Source organism: Schistocerca piceifrons, chromosome 3 (genome assembly GCF_021461385.2).
Source record: "Schistocerca piceifrons isolate TAMUIC-IGC-003096 chromosome 3, iqSchPice1.1, whole genome shotgun sequence".
NCBI lineage: Eukaryota > Metazoa > Arthropoda > Insecta > Orthoptera > Acrididae > Schistocerca > Schistocerca piceifrons.
In genome coordinates, this window is record NC_060140.1 from 501,652,239 (window position 1) to 501,669,167 (window position 16,929).

Consider the following 16,929-nt stretch of genomic DNA (forward strand, 5'->3'; position numbering starts at 1 on the left):
TCAATTTCACTTTTACTCTCATCTGAAACGAGTTGATTGCCAATTACTCTCCACATTGTTTATGGTATTACCTGATTACAGTCAAGCCCAATACTTAATGGGAATCTGTCGCTTGAAAAATATTTTACTTAAACACAAGTCAGAAAGGGAGCATATCAAGTTTCATGACTCTTACCAAACACCTAAAACGGAAAATGTAACAACCTGCAGCGTAGTGTATGGCTCAGCACTACTGCAACAGCTCCCATCATTGAAGTTCATATGATCGTTGCAGTACATGTTCAGCAGCATCTGTAAAAACAGTAAACACCATTGGTAGTTTAAATGCTTAGATCTGCCAACAAATCTTAACATTCTTTCTGATCTGTAAGATATTTGTTTCTAAAACAAATATAATTAGTTAACAAGAGAAACTGACTGCTCACCTTAATATAGAACTATTTCATGTGTTGTGTTAGTATGCAACTGTTTTACAACCTGTAACTATCTTTGTTCTATGACAAATTACATCGGCATTTACAAACTCATTTACTAACATTCCATCACAAATAGTTCTTAAGACATGCAAACAGCCTTGTTTCTTTGGCTAGACATAGTGTGATATTTCAACAGTATTTAATTATGACATAAGTTATATTTACTTTTAATGTTCATGTACTAGGTTTCTGATAATAAACGGATGGAGTTCATAGCAAGATTAAAAAATATATATATATAGGAAGAAGAATAACACAACAGGTTGATAAAACCAGGAGAAACTATTAAAACATTTGTGCAATTTTTCCTTCTAAAATTTGACATTATTGATTACACAAACCCAGTTATTCTAACAACAATTTGGAAAGAGGTAGTATTGAGTCATCAACTTGATGATTATAATCTATCCTTCCTATACTGCTGTTACTGCATCCTGGATTTTTCATTGTTTAGTCTACTTACTTTATCATCATACTGTATAATGATAATGTTAATACTGATGTTAATTCTTATTTCCATTAAACATTTCACTCTTAGATTTTTAATGTGACATCTTTACAATGTTACTTTATTTTTATTTCAACAGTAGTCTCTGGATTTATTTATAATTTTCTCTTTATTCCTCATTTCGGAACTTTGAGTAAAAAGCAGGCTAATATTGGTAATATACAACAATTTATTTTATACTTACTATTTAGTAAAGAAGAGTATGCCCCCCCCCCTGCCCTACCCCTGTCCCTTCAACACTGCAACATAGTGACAATCTAAAACTAATGACTGGGCACATGAAGCCTTGGCTAGAATCTCCTTTGTTAATGCACTACACTTTCCTACAAACTACCCAAGCTACCTATATGCTCCTCCTACAGCTTATATCATGTTTGTAATTCATAGCAATGCCCAAGAATGTGCCTAGATATTTAATCTCTGTGGAAGACTGCAGCAGCACACTACTAATTCTCCTTGCTACATTTTTTCTCCTCCTTACATAGTTTTTCTTAAAGTCATACACATTTCAGGAAATCTGTCATTCATTACATGAAATATATACATAAAGTTGTTCTTTTTTGCCTACAGTTCAATTAACAGTTATACTTGCTTGTACCAGTACTGCTACAAGCAAATACTGTGTGTTCCTCACACTGTCTTATAAACCATTTCTGTATGTCAATAAAAAGAGCAGTTGCTACTTTCTGACACTCCCAATAGTGTTTCTGTTCTTAACCAACATCTATGATCACAATGTAACAGGGCTGTATCAGAGCTACTCACATATTACTGACGATTTAAAGTATGCTAGTATTTGTCACCATTGTGGGATGGTGTCACATGGTTTTTGGAAGTCTAACAATACAGAATCTGTAAGTTGGTCATCGAACAAGTCAGTGCATAATTTACAGATCAGAAAATATAACCAAAAGAATTAATAACAAAAAACACAAAAAATTGTGAGAGTATACAAAAAAGTAACACATTACTCAGAAAATTTCTGAACTATTTCTAGGAACTCCTATACAGAATAGAAGAAGTATGCTACAAGAAAAGCTTTGAACGCAGGTGTGAAGACTGAGTTTATCAGTCAATTTTTGCATGTCTGCTGGAAGCCTACTGAAAATAAAACACCCTAAATACCTTTCTGTATAATGCTTGAGAAAGAGTTATCCAAGTGAGTATCATTTTCCTGTCTAGTGTACACTGAATGAATGTTGGATTACTTCTGAATGAATCAATATTGTTGACACTAAATCCCTTGGTGGAATATATGTTCAATGATAGCAGAAATTCTGAAACACCTCAATAATGACCTGCATGAAACTTGTGAACTGACAGTACTGATCAGTATTATCACCCTTTTTTAGGCTAAAATTATTCTTGCCAAGTGCACAGAGCTGCCCCAAAATATACCATCACATTAGACAATGGAGTGAAAGCAAGCAAAATAAAAAGAGCCTTAGAGTTTCAGTATAAGAGACCATGGAGATTACTCTTATAGTGAAGACAGTAGCACTCAGTTTCTGGCGTTACAATTTCACTTTTACAATAGTTCCACACCTGGAATTGTATGAATTACAGTTCAGTCTGTCCTCTGAAAGCCATGTGCTGATGCTACTGACTGCCATATTATAATGACAAGAACAATTAATTTTTGACAATGTAATGTAATTAGATACATAATTCATTTGCAAAGAGAAAAATTTTTGTGTCTTTTGTTACATTTAGTGGCAGATCACTGATATATGTCAAGGAAAACTGGACAACAGAGGATACCCTTCTGCTTCCTACTTTCTGGGCATGAGGTAAACCAATGTTGACCTTTTTCCTCACTCTTATAATGTTCCAACTTATGCAGAAGTATTGTATGGTCCACACAATCAAATGACTCTACTAAGTCAAAGGAAATACCCACTGGCCTCAACCTATTCAGAGCCTTGCTACTACCTCCCACACAAAAGAACAAATAGCATTTCCGGTATATTCTCCATTCCCAAAGACAAACTCAGTGTCTGAGAGCAGACTGTGGGTGCAGAGATGTGCCGCTGCTATCCTATAAATTGCTTCCTCAAAAAGTTTCAAAAACATCTGCACTAAAGAAATTGAATGGTAACTGTCTACGTTATCACTCCCCCCTTTTACTGATTTGGTTTCAGTAATGAGTCTTTCAAAAAATTAGGAACTGTCACATTACATAGTCCAGAATTAACATTTGGTGCAATCATATTCGTAATCATACTTGCTGCTTCATCACATCCACGAGAGTCTTCACTCTCTAATGATTTAACAGTTGATCGAATTTCATCTTTGCTTGTTTCCTGCAACTGCATGTAATATAGTTGTCTTGGAACACCAGCTTTTAAGAGTCCCTCATATACCAATAAAATTCTGATTTAACTTGACAGGAAGTGATTATCAATCTTTTCACAACTCTGGTGTATCAAGTTTCAATCTCTTACACGAAAAGTGTATTCTGTTGAGTACCACATTCTGTCTTCATATTCCTTTCACAATTGGTCATGTAGTTTCTTGTACCCATGATTTATGAGGTATTATCTACGAGAAATAAGGAATGTGTAATATTAAATATGCTTTCACACCGACACTTCACTTGCAGCACTTACTGATCTTTGACACAAAGGAAACACTTTTTAACTGTGACACCTAACAACACTATCACAGGATGTTGCAACTAATGGACTCCAAGGCATCTGACATTTGTGAAGTGATGCTCCAATTGGACAATGTTTTCTTTGTATGTTCTTACTACACTTCAGTGAATGGGTAAAAATTGCTTACATTTCCTGTATGTTTTGTATATTAAAATTAAGTTACAAACAACAGAAATTATCTTACAATCAAGTATTAACATTTAAATTTCTCTGCAGTCTGCTCTCGTCTTTGATACATTGCTCTCCATATCAACCTCTCACTCTTCACTCTTCTCAGCATGTTTCATCAATCAGACTTGCTGTTCCTCAACCAGGCAAAATGTGGAAAGCCACAGATTGCAAAAATCAAATGGATATACATGTGTTATTATACACGAGATTTGGCACTACTTTACTGGATGAAAATAGCAGCTTTGATTTTCTGCATCATAAACTGCAAACAGAGGTCCATCCAGCATTGTAATTTTCCACTACCGCTCTGACATGTTTCCATTAATGTGATTTCCATCTGCTCCATTGTAGCAATTCACTAGGCACATGGAAGCACTTAATACAAAGATCTGACAACTCAACGTGTGTTGCATTCACATGTTTCTAGTGTGACACTGCCCAGAATAAAACGTGTAAGTGATGATGATATTGGTAGGTAGCTTCTCGAAGAAACTGAGGACAAAGGACAGCTTAGTGATGAAAGTGATTGGGAAGAAACTTCTGCCATGAGCAGTTGTACAAGTTCTCGCGAATGAGAATCTACTGATGGAGCGGAAAGTGATGAAGAGACATGACCTGTAGCAAATACCTGGAAAGTTTATTGTGTTGGCAAAAGTGATCTCATGAAGCTTCCTTTTTCTGTCATGCAATGAGGCTTCACCATTCCTCATGGTGTTTAACCAAAATTTGAACTTTATTATTACCAACTCTTACCCACTGACGATCTTACTAGTGAAACTGTGAATGCTACAAATGTGTATGCTCTAAGGAAATGCTACAAAAAAATCACTCCATCACTCGATGCGGCACTCATGGAAGGATGTTTCATTACAAAATATGAAGGATTTTCTTGGTGTAATTTTGAACATTGCATTGAATTTGAAGGCAGAATTAGTTGATTATTTTACGTAAGACTGAGTAGAAGCAGCTCCATTTTTCAAGCAAACTTTTCTCATCTTTTATTTCCAAATTTTGGATGATGCCATTGAAGAATTGAATTCAAGTGCTGCAATCCAAAGAATCCTACAATGTGAGAATTAGGAGTCTTCTGTATGTGTATGTGAGAGAGGGGGGAGGGAGAGAGGGGGGCGGAGTGAGGGGGGAGGGAGAGAGGGGGGCGGAGTGAGGGGGGAGGGAGAGAGGGGGGAGGGAGAGAGGGGGGAGGGAGAGAGGGGGGAGGGAGAGAGGGGGAGGGGGAGAGGGGGGAGGGGGAGAGGGGGGAGGGGGAGAGGGGGGAGGGAGAGAGGGGGGAGGGAGAGAGGGGGGAGGGAGAGAGGGGGGAGGGGGAGAGGGGGGAGGGGGAGAGGGGGGAGGGGGAGAGGGGGGAGGGGAGAGGGGGGAGGGGGAGAGGGGGGAGGGGGAGAGGGGGGAGGGAGAGAGGGGGGAGGGAGAGAGGGGGGAGGGAGAGAGGGGGGAGGGAGAGAGAGGGGGGAGGGAGAGAGAGGGGGAGGGAGAGAGAGGGGGGAGGGAGAGAGAGGGGGGAGGGAGAGAGAGGGGGGAGGGAGAGAGAGGGGGGAGGGAGAGAGAGGGGGGAGGGAGAGAGAGGGGGGAGGGAGAGAGAGGGGGGAGGGAGAGAGAGGGGGGGAGGGAGAGAGAGGGGGGAGGGAGAGAGAGGGGGGAGGGAGATAGAGGGGGGAGGGAGAGAGAGGGGGAGAGAGAGAGAGAGGGGGGAGGGAGAGAGAGGGGGAGAGAGAGAGAGAGGGGGGAGGGAGAGAGAGGGGGGAGGGAGAGAGAGGGGGGAGGGAGAGAGAGGGGGGAGGGAGAGAGAGGGGGGCGAAGAGAGGGGGGGCGAAGAGAGGGGGGGCGAAGAGAGGGGGGAGGGAGAGAGAGGGGGGAGGGAGAGAGGGGGGGGAGGGAGAGAGAGGGGGGGAGGGAGAGAGAGGGGGGAGGGAGAGAGAGGGGGGAGGGAGAGAGAGGGGGGAGGGAGAGAGAGGGGGGAGGGAGAGAGAGGGGGGAGGGAGAGAGAGGGGGGAGGGAGAGAGAGGGGGGAGGGAGAGAGAGGGGGAGGGAGAGAGAGGGGGAGGGAGAGAGAGGGGGGAGGGAGAGAGAGGGGGGAGGGGAGAGAGGGGGGGTGGGGGAGAGAAGGGGAGGGAGAGAGAGGGGGGAGGGAGAGAGAGGGGGGAGGGGAGAGAGGGGGGGTGGGGGAGAGAAGGGGGTGGGGGAGAGAAGGGGGAGGGGGAGAGAAGGGGGAGGCGGAGGGAGGGGGAGGGGGAGAGAAGGGGGAGGCGGAGGAAGGGGGAGGGAGGGGGAGGGAGAGAGAGAGGGGAGAGGGGGGAGGGGGGAGGGAGAGAGAGAGGGGAGAGGGAGGAGGGAGGGGGAGAGAGGGGGAGGGAGGGGGAGGGAGGGGGAGGGGAGAGGGGGGGTGGGAGAGAGAGGGGAGAGGGGGGAGGGAGAAGGAGGGGGCGGAGAGATGTGGATGGGGGAGGTAGAGAGAGGGGGCGGAGAGATGTGGAGGGGGGAGGTAGAGAGAGGGGGCGGAGAGAGGGGGAGGGAGAGAGGGGAGGGAGGGGAGGGGGAGAAATAGAGGGGGGAGGGGGAGACAGGGAGGGGGAAAGGGCGGACGGGGGAGAGGGAGGGAGGAAGGGGGAGGGTGGACGGGGGAGAGGGGAAATAGAGAGGGGAGGGGGAAAGGGCGGATGGGGGAGAGGGAGGGAGGATGGGGGAGGGGGGAGGGTGGACGGGGGAGAGTGGAAATGAGAGAGGGGGAGGAAGAGGAGAAGCAGAGCGAGGAGGAGAGGGGGGAGGAGAGCGAGGGGGAGAGGGGGGGAGAGCGGGAGAGGGGGGGAAGAGCGAGAGAGGGGGGGCAGAGCGAGAGAGGGGGGCAGAGCGAGAGAGGGGGGGCAGAGCGAGAGAGGGGGGGCAGAGCGAGAGAGGGGGGGCAGAGCGACAGAGGGGGGCAGAGCGACAGAGGGGGGCAGAGCGACAGAGGGGGGCAGAGCGACAGAGGGGGCGCAGAGCGACAGAGGGGGGGCAGAGCGACAGAGGGGGGGCAGAGCGACAGAGGGGGGGCAGAGCGACAGAGGGGGGGCAGAGCGACAGAGGGGGGGCAGAGCGACAGAGGGGGGGCAGAGCGACAGAGGGGGGGCAGAGCGACAGAGGGGGGGCAGAGCGACAGAGGGGGGGCAGAGCGACAGAGGGGGGGCAGAGCGACAGAGGGGGGGCAGAGCGACAGAGGGGGGGCAGAGCGACAGAGGGGGGGCAGAGCGACAGAGGGGGGGCAGAGCGACAGAGGGGGGGCAGAGCGACAGAGGGGGGGCAGAGCGACAGAGGGGGGGCAGAGCGACAGAGGGGGGGCAGAGCGACAGAGGGGGGGCAGAGCGACAGAGGGGGGGCAGAGCGACAGAGGGGGGGCAGAGCGACAGAGGGGGGGCAGAGCGACAGAGGGGGGGCAGAGCGACAGAGGGGGGGCAGAGCGACAGAGGGGGGGCAGAGCGACAGAGGGGGGGCAGAGCGACAGAGGGGGGGCAGAGCGACAGAGGGGGGGCAGACCGACAGAGGGGGGGCAGACCGACAGAGGGGGGGCAGAGCGACAGAGGGGGGGCAGAGCGACAGAGGGGGGGCAGAGCGACAGAGGGGGGGCAGAGCGACAGAGGGGGGGCAGAGCGACAGAGGGGGGGCAGAGCGACAGAGGGGGGGCAGAGCGACAGAGGGGGGGCAGAGCGAGAGAGGGGGGGCAGAGCGAGAGAGGGGGGGCAGAGCGAGAGAGGGGGGGCAGAGCGAGAGAGGGGGGGCAGAGCGAGAGAGGGGGGGCAGAGCGAGAGAGGGGGGGGCAGAGCGAGAGAGGGGGGGGCAGAGCGAGAGAGGGGGGGGCAGAGCGAGAGAGGGGGGGGCAGAGCGAGAGAGGGGGGGGCAGAGCGAGAGAGGGGGGGCAGAGCGAGAGAGGGGGGGGCAGAGCGAAAGAGGGGGGGGCAGAGCGAGAGAGGGGGGGGCAGAGCGAAAGAGGGGGGGGGCAGAGCGAAAGAGGGGGGGGGCAGAGCGAAAGAGGGGGGGGCAGAGCGAAAGAGGGGGGGGGCAGAGCGAAAGAGGGGGGGGCAGAGCGAAAGAGGGGGGGGGGCAGAGCGAAAGAGAGGGGGGGCAGAGCGAAAGAGGGGGGGGGCAGAGCGAAAGAGAGGGGGGGCAGAGCGAAAGAGGGGGGGGGCAGAGCGAAAGAGGGGGGGGGGCAGAGCGAAAGAGGGGGGGGCAGAGCGAAAGAGGGGGGGCAGAGCGAAAGAGGGGGGGCAGAGCGAAAGAGGGGGGGCAGAGCGAGAGGGGGGAGGAGGAGGTGCCGAGGGGAGAGGGGGAGACGGCGAGGGGTGAGGGGGAGACGGCGAGGGGAGAGGGGGAGACGGCGAGGGGAGAGGGGGAGACGGCGAGGGGAGAGGGGGAGACGGCGAGGGGAGAGGGGGAGACGGCGAGGGGAGAGGGGGAGAGGGCGAGGGGAGAGGGGGAGACGGCGAGGGGGCGAGAGGGGGAGAGGGCGAGAGGGCGAGAGGGGGAGAGGGCGAGAGGGCGAGAGGGGGAGAGGGCGAGAGGGGGAGTGGGGGAGAGGGGGAGAGGGGGAGAGGGGGAGAGGGGGAGAGGGGGAGAGGGGGAGAGGGGGAGAGGGGGAGAGGGGGAGAGGGCGAGAGGGGGAGAGGGCGAGAGGGGGAGAGGGCGAGAGGGCGAGAGGGCGAGAGGGGGAGAGGGCGAGAGGGCGAGAGGGGGAGAGGGGGAGAGGGCGAGAGGGGGAGAGGGCGAGAGGGGGAGAGGGCGAGAGGGGGAGAGGGGGAGAGGGCGAGAGGGCGAGAGGGCGAGAGGGGGAGAGGGCGAGAGGGGGAGAGGGCGAGAGGGGGAGAGGGCGAGAGGGGGAGAGGGCGAGAGGGGGAGAGGGCGAGAGGGGGAGAGGGCGAGAGGGGGAGAGGGGGAGAGGGCGAGAGGGCGAGAGGGGGAGAGGGCGAGAGGGCGAGAGGGGGAGAGGGCGAGAGGGGGAGAGGGCGAGAGGGGGAGAGGGCGAGAGGGGGAGAGGGGGAGAGGGCGAGAGGGGGAGAGGGCGAGAGGGGGAGAGGGGGAGAGGGGGAGAGGGGGAGAGGGCGTGAGGGGGAGAGGGGGAGAGGGGGAGAGGGGGAGAGGGCGTGAGGGGGAGAGGGGGAGAGGGGGAGAGGGGGAGAGGGCGTGAGGCGGAGAGGGGGAGAGGGGGAGAGGGGGAGAGGGGGAGACGGGGAGAGGGGGAGAGGGGGAGAGGGGGAGAGGGGGAGAGGGGGAGAGGGGGAGAGGGGGAGAGGGGGAGAGGGGGAGAGGGGGAGAGGGGGGAGGGGAGAGGGGGAGGGGGGAGGGGAGAGGGGGAGACGGCGAGGGGAGAGGGGGAGACGGCGAGGGGAGAGGGGGAGACGGCGAGGGGAGAGGGGGAGACGGCGAGGGGAGAGGGGGAGACGGCGAGGGGAGAGGGGGAGACGGCGAGGGGAGAGGGGGAGACGGCGAGGGGAGAGGGGGAGACGGCGAGGGGAGAGGGGGAGACGGCGAGGGGAGAGGGGGAGACGGCGAGGGGAGAGGGGGAGACGGCGAGGGGAGAGGGGGAGAGGGGGAGAGGGGGAGAGGGGGAGAGGGGGAGAGGGGGAGAGGGGGAGAGGGGGAGAGGGGGAGAGGGGGAGAGGGGGAGAGGGGGAGAGGGGGAGAGGGGGAGAGGGGGAGAGGGGGGAGAGGGGGAGAGGGGGAGACGGCGAGGGGAGAGGGGGAGACGGCGAGGGGAGAGGGGGAGACGGCGAGGGGAGAGGGGGAGACGGCGAGGGGAGAGGGGGAGACGGCGAGGGGAGAGGGGGAGACGGCGAGGGGAGAGGGGGAGACGGCGAGGGGAGAGGGGGAGACGGCGAGGGGAGAGGGGGAGACGGCGAGGGGAGAGGGGGAGACGGCGAGGGGAGAGGGGGAGACGGCGAGGGGAGAGGGGGAGACGGCGAGGGGAGAGGGGGAGACGGCGAGGGGAGAGGGGGAGACGGCGAGGGGAGAGGGGGAGACGGCGAGGGGAGAGGGGGAGACGGCGAGGGGAGAGGGGGAGACGGCGAGGGGAGAGGGGGAGACGGCGAGGGGAGAGGGGGAGACGGCGAGGGGAGAGGGGGGAGACGGCGAGGGGAGAGGGGGAGACGGCGAGGGGAGAGGGGGAGACGGCGAGGGGAGAGGGGGAGACGGCGAGGGGAGAGGGGGAGACGGCGAGGGGAGAGGGGGAGACGGCGAGGGGAGAGGGGGGAGACGGCGAGGGGAGAGGGGGAGACGGCGAGGGGAGAGGGGGAGACGGCGAGGGGAGAGGGGGAGACGGCGAGGGGAGAGGGGGAGACGGCGAGGGGAGAGGGGGAGACGGCGAGGGGAGAGGGGGAGACGGCGAGGGGAGAGGGGGAGACGGCGAGGGGAGAGGGCGAGACGGCGAGGGGACAGGGCGAGACGGCGAGGGGAGAGGGCGAGACGGCGAGGGGAGAGGGGGTGGGGGAGACGCTGAGGGCAGAGGGGGTGGGGGAGACGCTGAGGGCAGGGGGGATGGGGGGACGCCGAGGGCAGAGGGGGTGGGGGAGACGCCGAGGGCAGGGGGGGGTGGGGGAGACGCTGAGGGCAGGGGGGTGGGGGAGACGCCGAGGGCAGGGGGGGTGGGGGAGACGCCGAGGGCAGGGGGGGTGGGGGGACGCCGAGGGCAGGGGGGTGGGGGGACGCCGAGGGCAGGGGGGGTGGGGGGACGCCGAGGGCAGGGGGGGTGGGGGGACGCTGAGGGCAGGGGGGGGTGGGGGGACGCTGAGGGCAGGGGGGGTGGGGGGACGCTGAGGGCAGGGGGGGTGGGGGGACGCTGAGGGCAGGGGGGGTGGGGGGACGCTGAGGGCAGGGGGGTGGGGGAGATGCTGAGGGCAGAGGGGGTGGGGGAGATGCTGAGGGCAGAGGGGGTGGGGGGAGATGCTGAGGGCAGAGGGGGTGGGGGAGATGCTGAGGGCAGAGGGGGTGGGGGAGATGCTGAGGGGGAGGGTGAGGGTGAGATGCTGAGGGGGAGGGTGAGGGTGAGATGCTGAAGGGGAGGGTGAGGGTGAGATGCTGAGGGGGAGGGGGAGGGTGAGATGCTGAGGGGGAGGGTGAGGGTGAGATGCTGAGGGGGAGGGTGAGGGTGAGATGCTGAGGGGGAGGGGGAGGGTGAGATGCTGTGGGGGAGGGGGAGGGTGAGATGCTGAGGGGGTGGGTGAGGGTGAGATGCTGAGGGGGTGGGTGAGGGTGAGATGCTGAGGGGGAGGGTGAGGGTGAGATGGTGAGGGTGAGGGTGAGATGCTGAGGGGGAGGGTGAGGGTGAGATGCTGAGGGTGAGGGTGAGATGCTGAGGGGGAGGGTGAGGGTGAGATGCTGAGGGGGGGGTGAGGGTGAGATGCTGCGGGGGAGGGTGAGGGTGAGATGCTGAGGGGGAGGGTGATGGTGAGATGCTGAGGGGGAGATGCTGAGGGTGAGGGTGAGGGGGAGATGCTGAGGGGAGAGGGTGAGGGGGAGATGCTGAGGGGAGAGGGTGAGGGGGAGGTGCTGAGGGGAGAGGGTGAGGGGGAGGTGCTGAGGGGAGAGTGGGAGGGGGAGGTGCTGAGGGGAGAGGGGGAGGGGGAGGTGCTGAGGGGAGAGGGGGAGGGGGAGGTGCTGAGGGGAGAGGGGGAGGGGGAGGTGCTGAGGGGAGAGGGGGAGGGGGAGGTGCTGAGGGGAGAGGGGGAGGGGGAGGTGCTGAGGGGAGAGGGGGAGGGGGAGGTGCTGAGGGGAGAGGGGGAGGTGCTGAGGGGTGAGGGGGAGGGGAAGGTGCTGAGGGGAGAGGGGAAAGGGGGAGATGCTAATGGGAGAGGGGAAATGGGGAGATGCTGATGGGAGAGGGGAAAGGGGGAGATGCTGGTGGGAGAGGGGGAGGGGGTGATGCTGATGGGAGTGGGAGTGAGAGAGGGGGAGTGGGAGGGGGAGATGGAGTGAGAGAGGGGGAATGGGAGGGGGAGAGGGAGTGAGTGAGGGGGAATGGGAGGGGGAGAGGGAGTGAGAGAGGGGGAGAGGGAGTGAGAGAGGGGGAGAGGGAGTGAGAGAGGGGTAGTGGGAGGGGGAGAGGGAGTGAGTGGGGTAGTGGGAGGGGGAGAGGGAGTGAGAGAGGGGTAGTGGGAGGGGGAGAGGGAGTGAGAGAGGGGGAGCGAGAGAGGGGGAGAAGGGTAAGGGGAGAGGGAGGGGGAAGGGGAGAGGGGGAGAGAGGGGGAGAAGGGTAAGGGGAGAGGGGGAGAGAGGGGGAGAAAGGTAAGGAGAGAGGTGGAAGGGGAGAGGTGGATGGTGAGAGGTGGAAGGGGAGAGGTGGAAGGGGAGTGGTGGAAGGGGAGTGGGGGAAGGGGAGTGGGGGAAGGGGAGTGGGGGAAGGGGAGTGGGGGAAGGGGAGTGGGGTAAGGGGAGTGGGGGAAGGGGAGTGGGGGAAGGGGAGATGGGGAAGGGGAGAGGGGGAAGGGGAGAGGGGGGAGGGGAGAGGGGGGAGGGGAGAGGGGGGAGGGGAGAGGGGGGAGGGGAGAGGGGGGAGGGGAGAGGGGGGAGGGGAGAGGGGGGAGGGGAGAGGGGGGAGGGGGGAGGGGAGAGGGGGGAGGGGAGAGGGGGGAGGGGGGAGGGGGGAGGGGAGAGGGGGGAGGGGGGAGGGGAGAGGGGGGAGGGGAGAGGGGGGAGGGGAGAGGGGGGAGGGGAGAGGGGGAGGGGAGAGGGGGAGGGGAGAGGGGGGAGGGGAGAGGGGGGAGGGGAGAGGGTGGAGGGGAGAGGGGGGAGGGGAGAGGGTGGAGGGGAGAGGGGGAAGGGGAGAGGGGGAAGGGGAGAGGGGGAAGGGGAGAGGGGGAAGGGGAGAGGGGGAAGGGGAGAGGGGGAAGGGGAGAGGGAGAGATATTCAGTAAATTTTCATGTTTTTCCTCACATTCCAAATTATGGAAAGACTGGTACACAAAGTCTAATTCGTCCTGATTTATCTTTAGCAACACAAATAGTGGTCCATTTGGCACAGCAATTGATAGCTTGTGTACTTGCTTCAGGCTACCACATCTTTACTGACAGGTTCTGCACAAGCCCTCAAGTTGCTCAGAAATTGCATAAAATGAAATTTCATCTAACAGTTATGCATTCTAGGACGGATTTTCCAAGCAATTTGATGACAACGAAACTTGCTGATTATGACTTATGTGCCTGTCAAAATGTGATGAAAATTATGTGGCTTTCATTCCATGACAAGAGGTTAGTGACTGTTTTGAGTGTATTCCTTGGTCCTCAAACGCAACTGATAATTGATTATAGGAAGAAACAGCCTGTGCAGTTCCTGAAACACATTTTTATTTTATTATACATGAAGATTATGAATTGACAGGGCTGATCAGTACTGTGGTTGCTATGGTTTTACAAAATGATCATATAAGTGGGGGGAAAATTATTCTTCTGGCTGATTCGAACTGTTGTAGTAAACAAGTATAGTCTTTACTCAATAGTCAAAAATGAATGTGGAAAACAACTGCAGACTCACCTTTCCTACAGAAGAAATCTAATCAGACAGCTCTTTGACCAGGTGAGAAATACAAATTCAAACAAAAGAGGAAGACCCTCCATCATCTGAACTAAGGAAAGAGACTAAATGGGAAGAGCATATTTTCAACATAGGATGGCAGGGTCTGCAGAATATGCAAGGAGAAAGGAGGAAGAAGATAAACAATTTTCTACTGCAAAACATTGTAGAGGAAGCCTGGTCTTCACCCAGAAGAATGTTTTTAGAAGTGCCACACAGAAAAAATTACAAACAACCATAACCAAACACCAATTTAGTTTCAAAAACTACTGTAAAAGAAAATAAAGTTTTCAAGTGACCTCATATTACATTTTATTTTTTAAAAACAGTCACACAATAACCCATAATCCCTTACATCCTTATCCACGTAAAATAATTAAGAGTTGGGGAGAATGCAGCAAGTACAAGAATTGGATTGGAAGGGTTAAACTCTAGCACTGCCCAAAATCTAACAGGCTGTTTCTAGTCAACATACCAAATATAACAAGCAAACAGAAAGTGCACTGCTGGAAAAGAATTTTCTGAAAACCATGAAAGTATATGTATTGAAGAATGCAAGGCTACGCTTCATTATTTACAATCTATTGGAACATACATGACAGTATACTGAAGGATTTTCACTTAGCAATTACAGGAGTGGGCATTCACTACTTGCAGATATCTCTACCCTGGAAATCCCTACAGACCATTTACAACGAGTGTCACAGGCTCCTCAGTGGTAAGTGTTGAGGTAGTCCATGAGAACACTCACTTGCATTTGACTATGTGCAACATTATTTTCTGCTTATATTATGTTCAGTGGTTTAACATATTTTGCTACATCTAAGAATTTCCAGTTCAGTCACATTTTTAATGAGATGAAAAGATGTAAGCAGCAATCACAAATTGGTCCACACCCCAGGAAACAGATTTCTATGATGAAGGAAAACAAAGTTTGGTACATCAATATGACAAGTATAAATTCTGGTATTTAATGTATTACCTACATTTACATCTGTACCCTGCAAACCACTGTGAAGTGCATGACAGAGGGTACGTCGAATTGTACCAGTTATTAGGGTTTCACTTTCCATTCACACGTGGAGTTTGGGAAGAATGATTGCTTAAATATCTCTGCAATTCATTTAATCTTGTCTTTCCAGTCCCACAATGGGGCAATAAGTAGGAGGTTGTAGTATGTTCCTAGAATAATCACTTAAAACTGGTTCTTGGAACTTGTAAGTAGGCTTTCTTGGGATAGTTTATGTTCAGCTTCAGGAGTCTGCTAGTTCAGTTTCTTCAGTATCTTTGTGACACATTCCCAAGGGTGAAACAAACCTGTGACCATTCATGCTACCCCTCTGCATACATTCAACACCCCTGTTAGTTCTGTCTGGTACAGGTTCCACACACTTAAGCAATATTCCATGATGTGTTGCATGAGTGATTTGTAGTAATCTCCTTTGTTGACTGATAGCATTTCCCAAGTATTCTACCAATAAACCGAAGTCTACTACCTGCTTTACCCACGATTGAGCCTATGTGATCATTCCATTTCATATCCCCAGAAAGTGTTATAACCTATTATTTGTAGGAGTTGGCAAATTCAACCTGTGACTAATCGACATTATAGTCAAAGGATACTATTTTTTTTATTTTGAGAAGTGCACAATTTTACATTTCTCAACATTTAACGCAAGTTACCAATCTCTGCATCACTTTAACTCTTATCAAGATTTGAATGAATATTTATGCAGCTTCTTTCACACAGGACTTCACTCTAGACAGCTGCGCCATCTGTAAAAAGTCTGAGGTCACTATTAATATTGTTCACAAGGTCATTAATACACAATATGAATAGCAAGGGTTCCAACACACTTGCCTAGAGCACACCCAAAATTACTTGTACATGTGACAATGACTCTCCAACCAAGATAACACAAATTCAGTACCAAATCTGAAAGGGGTTCCATTTGGCCCTGGAGCTTTGTTCAGTCTTAACAATTTCAGCTGTGTCAACATCACTGACACTAACAATTAATTCACTCATTTAAGTGGCATGTGGATTAAATTGGGGCAATTCTTCTGGGTTTTCCTTTGTAAAGGAAAATTTGAAAATGGAGTTAAGCGTTTCAGCTTTTGCTTTACTAATCTCAATTTTTGTTCCTGTCTCATTCATGAGTGACTGGACACTAACATTGGTGCTTTTACATATGACCAGAGTTTATTTGGGTTTTGTGAAAGAGCATTTGATAATTTCCTGCTATAGTAGTCATTACAAATTACCTCAGTGAGCACTGTAATTTAAACTTTTTAACAGATAAACACTATATATAGAACTGGGACACTAACACAAACACTGACCTTTTGCAGCAATGCTCTTGCTGACAAAACTATCCAGGCACAATTCATTATCAGCTTTTAGTTATTCAAATATGCCAGTACTCGACGTGAGACCTTATGCACAGCTTTATCGATTAGCACTTCGAGATAAAAAGCTTGTGTTCTGTGAAGTATGGCAAGACAGTGCAGTCAATAAAAATATTGCCCATGAAAGCTGGCGGCCAGTTATTAATATCAATCTGACATGAAGTTCCAATCTGTACAAGTTCCACATCAGCACACACTATGCTGCAGAATGGATTGCTATAGCTGCTCGAATAAAATGCTTTCAGGAAACTATTTCAGTGGTGAGAACATTAAGAAGTAGTGAGATGACTGCTGTATCTGTTCCATTTAACGATTATAAGCAACTATTTTATCTTATATTTAGGGTCTCTCAAGAAAATAACTTTGTGGATCAATTCAGTAGAAGTGTAAAGACAGTTATATGTACTCAGACATTTTACTATTGGTAGAATTGCACCAAATGTCTCAGAGAAAAAGACTGCAGGTTTGGAGGCATACTGTTTTCCAAAGTATACAGAATTCAGAAGAAATCATGCACTCTACAAATGCTAATACAAATTAGATGGAAAACCATCACTAATACTTAAAGCTAATTTAAGAAAACCACCAGACTTAAGTAATCAATTATCGAAGCAAAGTTGATTGCAACACCTTATAACACACTCTTTGATCCTAACATCACACAAGACATGTATTTAACAACAACAACAACAACAACACAACACTGCTGATTCCTGACATACCAAACAAATCTTCTGAAATTTTATTTTCAGATCCCTGTAATAAATCTGTATTTTGAATGTTGAAACCAGATAAATCCATTACCCTGCATTTTGCTATCATAAACTGAGAATTTGTAACAACTACAGATCACAACAGGATAAGAGCTACTCTTTTTGACTAATTACAAAACTGTAACACATACCTGTATTGACAAAGGACTTTTCTATGCAATATCAGAATTCAATTAATTTGTGGGAGGACATTATTCCACTATGCTGTGTTTAAAATATTTTATTTGCACTAATAGTTTCAGGCACTGTAGTGCAAATAAAATATTTTAAACATAGGCAACCAGAAGAAAAAGAACCCAATCAAATGATGCTTTCAAAAGTAAAGTTTATCCAAGTGTAACGTTGAAGGACAAAAAAAAATGTTTTATACATTCAAGTGGATCCC

At 52.6% G+C, this 16,929-nt stretch overlaps 1 protein-coding gene across 3 annotated transcripts in view; it reads right to left on the reverse strand.

Annotated features, from left to right (window-relative positions):
* Positions 1 to 16,929, reverse strand: part of LOC124787742 (N-acetylneuraminate 9-O-acetyltransferase) — a 254,809-nt gene that overhangs the window by 123,320 nt on the left and 114,560 nt on the right. For all 3 annotated transcript variants that reach the window (XR_007015998.1, XM_047254605.1, XM_047254606.1), the window contains one exon: positions 176 to 291. Coding sequence is in view for 2 of the 3 variants with exons in the window: in XM_047254605.1 (XP_047110561.1) it covers positions 176 to 291 (116 nt within the window). In the remaining variant the exon portion in view is untranslated. The remainder of the gene's footprint in view (positions 1 to 175; positions 292 to 16,929) is intronic.